Source organism: Myodes glareolus, chromosome X (assembly GCF_982192425.1).
Source record: "Myodes glareolus chromosome X, mMyoGla1.1, whole genome shotgun sequence".
In the NCBI taxonomy this organism is placed as follows: domain Eukaryota; kingdom Metazoa; phylum Chordata; class Mammalia; order Rodentia; family Cricetidae; genus Myodes; species Myodes glareolus.
The window spans coordinates 62,525,943-62,539,228 of NC_142053.1; the positions used below are offsets into that span (position 1 = coordinate 62,525,943).

Consider the following 13,286-nt stretch of genomic DNA (forward strand, 5'->3'; position numbering starts at 1 on the left):
AAAAACTATTTCAGTGTTTTGTTAGTAGAGATAGTGCTTCAATATTGAGACTATGTGTTAAATATTCACTATTCTGCCTAGCCTATCATTCCGTATATATTTCTAGAGCACTTTTTCTATAATGACATTTACTTTTTACCTAAAAAATGGTATTCTTCTTCATCAATTAGCAATGAGAATCTTAAAATAATTTTCCGTCTAAATTGATTTATGAAAATTTCTTTAGGCTATAATTAGAGAAAAGAAATAGTAATTAAATCAACCTACTTCAGAGTTAATATGTGAAAATGAATGCAAATAAAATGAACATATTTTTTCAATATGCCATATATGATCTCTTTTGGATTAATTAGCCATCTGTAGAAATATCTGATGAAGATAATTGAATTACTTTTTTAACTGACGAACAGATGTTGTAGAGTGTTTTGTTAGTATTCAAGTTAGGTTAGGTGGTGATACAAATAGAAAGGACCCAAGATCTAAGTAACTGAACACATAATTTATTTATTACTCTCAAAAAGTTCATTGCAAGTTCATCAGTTTTCTAGGGCAAAATCCTTCTAAAGTGTCACATAAAGGTACAGCTTGAATCATTCTTGGAAGTTGGCCTTCACTTTCAGTTATGGTGGAAGTTCAAGAGACAGCTGAAGTATTATGTTAGAATTCTTTCTGCTTGAAGATGGAATTAACACATCCCTTCTGTTCTCAATTCCTCTACTTTGAGTAGTCAGATGGGATCCCCTAACTACAGAGACCTGGGAAGTGAATAAGCGCACGGAGCTATAGGATAAACTGTAAATGTTTTTGCCATATTCTACAAATAATATAACTCTTGAAAAAAACTATATATGGATACAAAATATCCTTTAAATGCAATAATTTTATAAGCAATATACATATAGGTATATTTTAAGAAACAGTTGTATTTTTGAAACTCCAAGATGATTTAACATGGCATTACTACACAATACTCCAAGAAGAAATTGAGAGAGTCCAATATTACCACTGCAACATTCTGCAGAGGTGACGAATCATTTATTTACTAGATGTTTTCTACAATGTTTCTTTTGACTCAAAGAATCTGAGACTCAGTCACCTATTTGAAATTAAAAAAAAAATGAGCATCTCTCATCATGTCAAAATATTTGTACCATGATATTATTAGTGTAACTTATGTAATAAGTGTTGTTGAAACATAAACTTATAATTTACACTACTCTGATATAGAATGTAAAGTAAATATATTTTAACATACTTTTAACGTTAGTGGTGAACATTACTCAGCAACAGTCACAAGGCACCAGATCTTAGTAATATAGAGACACAAAAAGATAAATGATATCATCATTACCTTAATTTAACTTCTATTACACTTCAGTACTAATGCTTAGGACAAGAAACATTTAATGAACATACATACAAATATTTTGGCAGTTGTTTATGTAACACAACACTTAGTATACTAGAAATCTGGCACTCAACTTGCTTATGGCAAATCAGCTTCAATATGAAGGCATCACAATTTCTTAAAAACCTTCTTTTTACATGCAAAATATTTTGGCAAATGTGCAATTTAAACACACCAATGAGATAAAAGTAATATCCAAAATTTAAGAAATGAAAATTTTGAACTTTATATCGTAACCATAAATTATATTTAAAAAGATCACCACTTGTCATTTAGAATATCATTGGATAATTATAATGGCAGAATGAAGTGTGTAAAACATCATAATGTTTATTAATAAAAACAAAGAAACAAAACCAAAGACTGTTTGCAATTATCCTCCTTTAAAAAAAATAACAGTTAATTCAAATCATTTAGTATTCTAATGTTAAATAGCATTTAGTACTAAAGAATGAATAGTGCTAAAGTGGAGGTAAATGTCATAGCTTTGGGGACTTTATGCTGTAAACTGCTTTCTTGTTCTCTTGATACAGTACACAACAACATTCTATAGTTTCAGTATGTAAGAAATAAATGGCTGCTGCACTGGCAAAAATAGGATGTGTTAGGATTAAAGGCACACTTTTCAGCTAGCCAGAGTAGCAAACAAACCCCCTCCCACTCCCTGATGTGAGCCCTTCCCCAATGTAAACAAAAACTTCTTGGAAAGAAAATAAACATCAACCAAACACATCTACAAAATTAAATTTTGAACAACAATAATGTCTTATCTTCAAAATGTCAACTCTAATTGTCAGCATGTTTTTGACAGTATTTTAAAGATAGGCAAAATTACATATATCTGAAAAAATACATATATCTGACTGTACTTTAAAGATATGCAAAAATTACATACATTTAACACTAGATATGTTTTTGGTTAAAATTATTCATCATTGAAAATATATTAAATGAACTCCAAACATTTTAATACAAGTAAGACAACTGAGTTTTGGTTCCCAGAGGAGTACCTATTAGGCATAAAGTGAGACATTAAACTAACAAAATCCTATATAGAAGCTGCAAGCAACAAATACCTTTGCTGGCACAGTGGCATTTTACTGGCAACTTAAATTCCAGAATAACTCTATTAATACAGGGAATCTCATGCATTTAAGTAAATATGACCTAGATTTTCACAGTTGAAGTTTCTTTAGATTTTGTTTCATTTTAAATACAGAAAGCCTGTTTGGTATTCCTTTATGTTACACTGACTTGTGACTTGAACTAGACTTCTTCTTCTTCTTCTTCTTACTGTGTTTCTTGTGATGTTTCTTCTTTTTTTTCTTCTTTATTTTTTCCATTTCTCTTTCTTGCTCATCGTGTTTTCTTTTCTTTTTTGCCTGCACCTCCTCTTCATAATCTGATTCGAATGAAGTTTCTGAAGAGGATGGCTTTTCTTCAGGACAAGCCTTCTTTCTTTTTTTGCTGTAACTTTTGGTATATTTTTCTTTTTCAGTTGAATCCTTTGCCTTTTTCTTCTTTAGGGGAAGTTCCTTGCTTGGCGATTCTGATTCAGAAGTGGAGCTTTCTGATGATTTGTGGGACTGGTTCCTCTTTCTCTTTCTCTTTTTCCCTTGTTTCTTAGGCTCTTCCTCAGAATCTGAAGAACTGCTTGATGAATCAGAGCTTGATGAAGAGGATGTATACCGACAAGATTTCTTCTTTTTCTTTTTCTTTCTTTTTTTTCTTTTGGATGAACTGACATTTCCACCTAATACTTTCTCTCTGCTTTTCTCAAGTTCTTTCTTCCAATTTTGATTCATTTTTTCTTCAAATTCAGCCAATGCCTTGGAGCCTTTCTTTTTATTCTCTAATTGTTTCTTTACTTCTTCCCAGGTGGGTCTTGGACGATTCAAATAATCTTGTATAGTTGGGCCGGCAGATTGACTTGTGCCCCTCCATCTGGCCATTGCTATAGGATTCATATATGCCACTCGATTATCACGTTTCCCCATGGCACCAGGTGGTTCTCAGAGCAGACTACCAGTTGGCAAGGAGAAGAATGTTAGGCCTACTTCTCAAGTTCTTCATCTGCTACTTTACCAAGGAATCTCCATTCTGTTCTAAAAACAGATCAAACCATTATTGAACACCTTGAAGACATAATAATATATAAGAATAACTATTACTTTAATATTCATGATGGAAGAGGAGGGGAAATTGCATAAATATATGGAAGAGCAGGAACACGCTGCAGGATACCCCTCTGTATTCTGTGAATATGTTTTGTTACCACTGTTTAATAAAGAAGCTGCTTCAGCATATGGCAGGGCAGAATATAGGCAGGTGGTAAAACTAAACTAAATGCAGGGAGAAAGAATGAGGAATTAGGCAGATACCATGTAGCTTTTCAAGAATAAAGATGTGAAGTAATAAAACACAGACTCATGGTAAAATATAAAATAATAGAAAATGGTTAATTTGAGATGTAAGAGCTAGTTAGTAATATGCCATAGCCATTGGCCAAACAGTGTTATAATTAATATAGTTTTTGAATGATTATTTGGGTCTGGGTGGCCAGGAAAAAAAGCAGTCTCTGTTTATAAAAACAGAGCAAACCAGTGTTTTCTGAACATTCTAAAACTTCTGCAATTATGAAGTCATAGTAGCTGTGGTCACCTGGAAAAGATCAAGTACTCAATATTTTTCCATAGAGCTTGGGCAAGCTCCAATTCTACCTCTAACATAGGAGAAATAAACTGTTGATGGACTCTGGGAAGAGAAAGTCAGTCTTTAAGAATGTGACTCCTGGTAGGATTATCATGCTTTAGTGAATCACTCCATACCCATGAGTACATGAGCAACAAAAATTAAGAGTCATAGAATTATTTTAAAAAGAAAACTCAAAGTTTGTAGGTGGGGAATGGAAGAATTGATCTAGGAGATATTAAAGGGTAAGAAGGGATAAATATGATCAAATTGCATTTTCTCATTTATAAACACAGGAATTCTTCCATGGATTGGCTATGTAAAAGGAACATTCACAACAAGGTTCCCAGAGACAGTCTTTTTTATTTTGGGACAGAATCTCATTATGTTTTCCTTGGTAGCCTGGAAATCCTATCTCAAATGAGTTTGCCTGAAATTCACAGAAATTTACCTGCCACTGCCTCCAAACTATTGAAATTAAAATGTGTGCTACCATGTTTAAAAAATGTTAGTTATTTATGTACAGAAATCTGTAGAATAAAAACATTTATCTTGGATGAAGTAATAAAGGACATGCCAAGAAGGGAAAACTGTATGTGAAAAATCACTGGGATTAGAAAGAATATCATAAAATTACTGATGGTATAGGCAAAGAGATGTTGATATGAGTGAGAGATACAGTTTCCCAAGCAGTCAGAAGCTTGGGAAGTCCTTCTGACTCTTAAAAATCTTTGTTCTAAGTCAACTGGTGGTGGTTCAAGCTTTTAATCCCAGCACTCAGGGAGGTAAAGACAGGCAGATCTCTGTTTGTTCAATATTAGCCTGGTCTAGAGTGAGTTCTAGGACAGCCAGAGACACACAGGGAAACCTTGTCTCAAAAGAAAAAAAAAAAAACTTTGTTCTATAATCGATTAAAAAAAAAACTGAATTCTTTTTAAGCAGAAGATAAAGGTGATCAGACACATAATAAATTTTTCCATTACTCACTATCTTCACTTCTGATCTGTTAAACAATCTATAATATCTACCTATCACAATTTGGATTGTAAAAACTTAAAGCATTCATGATCTTTTCTAATTCACAGCCCCAAAGTCTATATTCCTTCAAGTGAAAAACATGGTCTGGTCTATCACAGGAATACCCAAGTCCCCAGTACGAACTTTTGTTTTAGTCAGGGTTTCTATTATTGTAAAGAGACACAGAAACCACTCTAATTCTTATAAGTTAAAACAATTAATTGGGGTGGCTCACTTACAGTTCGAAGCATTAGTCCATTATCATTATGGTGGGAATCAAGACAACATGTAGATAGACACAATGCTAGAGGTAAGAATCCTTACTTCTTGATGCAAAAGCAAGAAGAAATGAACTGTCCCATTGGGCATGGCTTGGACATATATGGAATATCAAAGCCCACCTCCACAATGACACACTTTCTCCAAAAAAACCATACCTACTCCAACAAGACAGCCCTCCCTAATAGTGTCACTCCCTTTGGGGATCAATTTTTAAACTACTATATTAAGTAACACACAAAAAGAAATAATTTCAGTTAGAACAACAATCCTCACTCCTGTGTAATGTTTAGTTTCAGTGATAAGCAAGTACTCTCTACCTCTAAATATTCAAAAAATTTAAAAATCTTAAACAAGAATATTAAGTGCAAGAGATGATCAAGGAAACTTACATATAAAAGTATATAATGAACTCTTAAGAAACAAGAATCAACCTCTAATGAAATTCTATTAATAAAAATAATATATTTAAGTTTATTTATATGTTTGTATCCTTTTAATGTCAGTGAATCAATTGGTCATGTTTATGATTTTATTTTTAAATTATGTGTCCTGGGGTCTTCTAGTTAATTGTCAATGGTGAACATTCATATGGAACTATTATTTTTGAAGGGGACATATTTTCTTGATGTTGCTTTTTTGTAACATGTGAAGGGACCTAGGAATGTGGACTTTTGTTGGTTATGGGTCTGATATGATTTTGTCTGCCTCTATTAACTGGAAGTTTGGTTCTGTTTTTGCTATTTCTCAAGCTTGGTTGTTTTTATACTTGACCTGAAATCCTTTGAGTATCTCATGTTGTATTTTGCTTGGAAGAATGGGTAACCAAGAAAACAAGTGAATCTGATGATTGAATGGATCACTCTGGGCTGGACACTTGAGCATATCTACAAGATGTTTAGAACACAGCTTCTTTATAGATTCAATGATTGTTGAATCACAATATACCTGACAACACTAAAACATTTCTGAGGATGCAGCAAATAAATTTTGTTTGAAATCAAAAGTAATAAAACCATTTATTTATAAAAAAATAAAAAGTATGTTTTATACTTTGTGATTTGACTACAATTTTAGTTTGTAACATACAATATATCTACTTTCTGTTCCACATACCAGCATGCCATGCCAACAAATACTCCCTGGAACACCTCCGATCAGATAAGAGAAAATTGCTGTGTGTAGTGGTTACTACTGTACAGCCAAAATTGCCCAAGTTTATAGAAAATTACTCAATTATCTTAAACATAAACTTCTAATATTTTCATACTATGCTTTCTCAACATACATCCAGTCAAAGTTTAAATTGTATTGCCTTTGAATGATCAGTTTTTTTTGTTTTGTTTTGTTTTGAAGGAAAGAGAGGTTCAAGAGAGAATTTCTCTGTGTGTAGCCCCAGCTGTCCTCAAATTCACTCTGTAGAGCAAGCAGGCTTGAACTCATAGAGGACTGTTTATCTCTGACTCCTAAATACTCCAAAATACCAATGAATGCTGAAAAATGTCAATTACATTCTATGTCCTAATATCAAACAGTCAGATAACTTACTGCTTTTCCTATAAAAAATAAACAAACAAACATATCTCATTAATAAATAGATTTTCTTTCAATTGAATAGATGATAAAATTATATACATATAAACGCTTTTAAATATAATTTCCTTATGATTTATGGTTGGTAAATGTTTCCTTTATATATATACTTTATATAGCTATGTCAGGTAATGTAAAAACAACTGTAACTATAAAAAATGGATCACAAGTGGAAATATTTTGAAAAAAACATAATTTAGAGAAAATGAAACATAGTTTTATAAAAGTATGTAAGATAGGGGATAACATCAGAAAAACAAAAAATATAGAAAAGCAACTGACATGGTGGTACACACCTATAATTCCAGTATATGGGAGGTGGAGACAGGACAATTTAAGAGTTTAAGAGAAGCCTGCATTATACTGGGAGTTTAAGACCATGCTGGTACTTCATGAGATTTTGTCACAGAAAGGAAAATATAAATACTTGATTTCATGTAAGAGAACCCTCCCAGCAGGTTTATAAAGGAGGGAAGCAATAAATAGTCCTTCCTACCCAGCAATGATACCAAAAGTGGCATGGTATAATGACTTTAAAGGTACATTAATGACACATATACACTCTGGTAAGTCCACAGCTCTCTAGACTTTTGGAATTTAAAAGTGCTCAAAAAGAGGGAAATTATGCTCAGTACTGAAAACCTAGCAAATTACCCAGGACTATTGGTCATGGATCTTGGAGAAGAACCTAACACTGTACTCTGTGAAATCAGCATAATCTGAAATATGTTCTAAATATGTGTCATTTTACCAACATATAAGTACAGAAAACCATAACCAACCAAAATGTATAGTAGTAAATCCCAGTGCCAACTATGTATCTACAACACAGTTCCTATACATAGACTCCAGTATCATTGTTGAAGAGAAGACAGAAAGATTATAGGAGCCAAAGAATCAATAAATAGTCTGTGAGTCTGTGTCTCCTAGTAATGTCATAAGCTACACCCATAAATTCTCACTAACATGACTTCATAAACATAAGTTGAAGAAGGGCAATAATAATAGATATTTTAAAGTCAGTTGGGGTAATTCCATGAGTCCTCAAAACAAAACAAGGGATTGCAAGCAATTAAGGAATATTGAGAGGTAAAGAAATAGTCTTTCCCTGTAAAGAGCTCACCAACTGATTACTCAATATCAAAGGGTAAGTCCTGAATATAGATACATATGAGTAGTAATATTCATAATGAGAATGTTGTGCTTATACATTTAGTAATATATGTATATATTACATCCTACTATATTATATAATTATATAACCGTAAATATATACATAATATGCTATGTGTGTTTATGTGTGTAATAATAGTTAAAAAATAAGAAACCATGAATTTGAGAGAGAGTAAAAGGAAGTGCATGGGAAGGTTTCAAGGGAGGAGATGGAAGAGGAGATTGATGTAATTACATTATAATGCTCAAATAATTGTTGAAATATTATTTCTCAAAAAGTAAATGGAATAAAACACACAATTTCTTATAAGAACTGAGATGAAAAACAGAATATGATAGAGATTTATGGGAGACAAAAATATTCTACATATTATATGTATATAAACACTGGACTTTGCAGCTTGGTTGTGGTGGAACACACCTTTAATCCCAGCAGTGGGGGTGCAGAGGCAGGAGGATCTCTGTGAGTTTGAGTTCAGTCTGTTTACAAGACCTAGTTCCAGGACAGGTACCAAAACTACAGTGAAACCCTGTCTTATAAAACAGAAACACAAAGAAAAACGTTGGCCTTTGTTTTTGCTCAATGCTATATGTGTTAATTTTGGTATTAACAAAACCAAAGAGAAGAGAAGACATCATAGGAATTTTTGGGCCTGCTGATCAAAAGGAAAATGGAAAGGGCACTGAAATCAAGCAAATATGTGAAATATTTAAGAGATCTTTGGACCTACAAAATAAATAATCATTTTCTAAATGATGATATACAATTAATAAGGAAAAGTCACACTAACAGTCTCCTGTTCAGGTATGACAAGATGTATGCTTTTATTATTAAGATCTGTTTATTTTTAAATAATTCTTATGTGTATATACTGCATTATAATTATTCCTTGCCTTTTCCATACTATTATTCCCTTCTAATCATTTCTCAGATTCACAAACTTTGTATTTGTTCTGAGAACCATGTAGTTTAACCATGATCACCTTTGTTACTACTGCAATATACATTGTAGTCTGGTAGGGAGTCACCAATGGATGCACAACCAAAGACAAGGACTCTCTTCTGTCATGAGTCTATCAATGGGAAGTAGCTAATTAGTGAGGAATAGGAAAATTGAAGTCCCTCCATCTTTGCCTGATTATTCACAGGAACATTCTTGTGTAGAGCTAGTACAATTAAGTAATGCTTAGTTTCTAAAAAGTTGGGATGGCAGAGGCTGTCTAATGCTCAGAGATGGAAATTTGCAGACATTTCTATTATCTTCTGGATATTTTTGTCTGTGAGCTCCCCTTTCCTCAGTATTCCCTGAGCCTTTGAAAGGATAGTGTAGATGTCCTTTTTAGTTTTGAGCACTCAACAATTAGTTATTGTCAGCACTTTATGTAGGAATAAATCTCTGTCTTTACCAGAGTCTACAGGAAAAAGCAGGTTCTCTGTTTAAGAGTGGTAATTGTGTTCAAGTATAAACGTGTTTAGAAGAGATCCACAACATTTAAACAATGTTCTACAGTTTGATTTGCTATTTCTAATTATGAGGTACATAATAGTATTTGTTCATTGTTTCTTAAGTTTCCTTATAATTCTATTGGGGTTATCTATTGTGTGATAGAGACTATTTTATATGCCACAGAGAATATAGTCTAATAAAATTGTCAAATCACAGATATTAATCAAGTGAAAGTATAATTATAATTGTTGTTAGAAAGATGAAAGAAATGTAAAAGATGTTTAGATAGATATAATGAGCGTTTCAATCCAGAAGAGAAGGTGAAATATGAGATATTGGAATATAATATAAAACCTAACTGTTTAGCCTGAGCTAGGCAGATAAATAAAAGACCTACAACTATATGAATAATTATTCTGAAATAATACATATAGTAAGAACCCTCAGATACAACAGAAAAGTTGACTACAATGCAAACTATTTATATTATTATAACAAACTAATTCATCCCCATTTCTTCATTTTTGAAAGTGTTTGTATGTATGTCATTTGTCAGTGAACATGCTTTGGTAAAACTCGAGATAAATGTCAGCTTACTAAAAGTGTATATTAATGTTTCAAAATATAGCCCCTACTCTACTAAAGATAGTTGTTTTATAGATTTCTAGTTTAAAAATTATTATCATGAATTTTCAATGGTACTTATTACTTGTTCATGAAGTCTCACAAAAAAGTTACTTGAGTCAGCAGCATTTTTAAAAATGGTTGTCAATTTCTCTGAGACTTAGCTTGAAGCATTCATTCTTTTGAAAATATTTGGCCAATAAAAATGCTTAATATAGTTTTGTTCACTCTAGCTCATATAAGTTTAAGTACCCTGCTACTAAACCCTTTTGCAAAACTACTTGAAGGATTTCAGGTATCATTGATTCTACTAAACTATAAAATGACAATAACTGAATCATGTATATTAGCAATGATTTAACACACTCTCTTTTACCATTTCCCATTAGTTAATAATAGAGGAAAGACAAGATACAATCTAATGTATGGGTCAAATAAGAGATAACGAGGTTTGATGGGCAAATTTAATGATACTTTGAAATTCTTGGGAATACTTAGCTCTAGAAAGTATGATACATTTTTTTACAAAATAAAACTCTAGCATAAACACATCGCATATTAGTTATGTACATGACTGTTCTGAAGGAAGACTTGCTGCTCTTATCATGACTCAGATCAGCATATTAAAAAAACACTATGTTAAATCGATGTTTCTCCAGTGAATTCCCTGTAGTATAGCTCTGCCACTGAATATTTGTTAGTCAGGGGAAACCATACAAAAATTGAAAATGCTACTTTTAATTTCTTACTTCTTCCACTATTGTCAAATACCAAGAGATCAATTTCTATAGTTGTAAAGATGGTATAGATTACAGTAGCAATGAAGGAGTGCAGGTGGAAGAGATAAAAACATAAAACAGTGGCTGGGGAAGGAGTCCAGACATCATTTAGACAGCTGTTAGATAAATGAGTAAAATAACCGTCTGATGTTTTTTAGCAAAGGAATACATGGTAAATTTAATAATTGGAAGATAAGCCACTGTATGCTGTTCAAATGTTTAGATTTTATGTTAATAAAACAATGCCATTTAAAATAGTTAATAAAAATTGCCAAACTTTGTTCAAACACAAAAGAATATACCTTCTTCTCAGTACCATATGGGACCTTCTCAAATATTGACCACATTCTTGGTAACAAAGCAAACCTCAACAGAAACAAAAAAAATTGGAATAACCTCCTGTATCTTATTGGATCATAATGATTTAATGTTAGAATTCAACAACTCTAATTGCAAAAAGCCTACAAACACACAGAAATTGAACAGTGATCAATTAAATCACCCCTGGGTAAAGGAAGAAATAAAGAAAAAAATTAAAAACTTCCTATAATCCATTAAAAATGAAAGCACATTTATCAAAACCTATGGTACACTATGAAAGCAGTGCTTAGAGGAACATTCATAGTACTAAGTGCCTACATAAAGAAGTGGAGAATCTCACACTAGCAACATAACAGCACACTTGAAAGCTCTAGAACAAAAAGAAGCAAATTCAACAGGAGGAGCAGACAATATGAAATAATCAAATTGAGGGCCAAAATCAATAAAGTAGAACAAAGAAAACAATGCAAAGATTCAATGAAACAAAGAGCTGGTTCTTTGAGAAAATCAACAAGATAGACGTCAGGCAGGACAATAGTGCAAGCACAAGAAAGTGCATGCAGTCTCACAGTGAGTAAGAAAAAAATGGCCAAGAAAACCTGTGAACAGACTAAAAGCATGGTAACTAATGACACATGCTTCAAGCCAATAACAACATGCCAGCAGTGACCACCAGTTTCAAAAGGACCAACCAGAAATGTTCCTGCAGCAGCTCAGTTTCCCTAATTGCATAAAACCCCCAACTGCTTCTGTATTGGAATCTCCCAGAGTCTATTCCATTGCCTCAATGTCATCTCACTTTCTGCTTGGCCTCCTCTTCCTCCCCCCACCCCCACACACACCAGGAAAATGGAGAAGGCAAATAGTCAACAGCAACAAGTCTGCAAAAAGTACAACTGGTGCCCAATGTGGATGGAACTTTCCTTTTGTTAACTTTTTTGGTTCTTCTTACTCTATTTTGGGAACTTTTCTTTTCTGCTTGCTGGCCCAGCTGTTGTTTCTGTCCCAACTCTCCACCAGTGTCTTGAGTCAATCCCTTTGATTGTTTTCAGTGATCTGTCCCCTAGTTTTTTTTTTCTAAGCTCTTGGTTAGTTGGGCCTTTTTTTTTCTGTCCCTACATTTTCTTTTATTCCCGTTTGTCTTCCTGGTTAGGAACTCGCCATTGTGACATTGTTCATCATGGTAATCCTACATAAGGGCTGACCACCCAGGAGGTAGAACAAATAAAGTACCCTCTGAACAGGTCCTTTACACCTGGAGACACTGTCTGAGCATATGTCCATGGCCTAACAAAATGCAGAAATCCCTCACTGTAAGCAACACACTCAATCTGAAAGTATTACTCTCCCCTTCCCTTCTGTGTTTGTCCTTGCATGGGCTCCCTCAAAGCCTGAGAACAGCTGATGATTTTTGCCTGGGTATAATCTCTGGGATTATCTGAAGGCTCTCTTGCTTTAAGGGTAGTCCCAACTGGTATGGGAGGTCATTCTGTCTGTGTGTTGCTTTTATTGGTTAATGAATAAAGAAATTGCCTTGGCCTGCTGATAGGGCAGAACTTAGGTAGGTGGGGGAAACTAAACTGAATGCTGGGAGAAAGAAGGGCAAAGTCAGAGAGAAGCTAGGGAGCCACTGCCAGAAACAGACACACTGAAAGTTTTCTGGTAGGCCACAACCTCATGGTGACACACAGATTAATGGAGATGGGTTAAATTAAGGTATAAAAAGCTAACCAATAAGAAGTTAGAGCTAATGGGCCAAGCAGTGATTTAAAGTTCATAGTTTCTTTGTGATTATTTTGGTTCTAGGTGGCTGGGATGAACAAGCAGTCCTCCTCCAATACCCAACCACTCCTAGGAGTATGGACTGCTGGACTTCCTCTCCTAGTCTCTATTCTCAAGTGATCCAATTACCTGATCAGCTTTGCACATAGTGTTTCCTTCTACAAGCAAAAC

The 13,286-nt window shown here is 33.5% G+C and overlaps 1 protein-coding gene across 16 annotated transcripts in view; it reads right to left on the minus strand.

The window, feature by feature from the left end:
• Positions 1-480: 480 nt before the first annotated feature.
• Positions 481-13,286, minus strand: part of Fam133a (family with sequence similarity 133 member A) — a 33,186-nt gene continuing 20,380 nt past the window's right edge. For 14 of the 16 annotated variants that reach the window (XM_085684882.2, XM_085684874.2, XM_085684881.2 and 11 more), the window contains one exon: positions 481-3,513. In XM_085684882.2, coding sequence (XP_085541008.1) covers positions 2,653-3,405 — 753 coding nt within the window. In that variant the 5' untranslated portion in view covers positions 3,406-3,513 and the 3' untranslated portion in view covers positions 481-2,652. The remainder of the gene's footprint in view (positions 3,514-13,286) is intronic. The other 2 variants (XM_085684883.2, XM_048418023.3) reach the window with 1 other exon arrangement.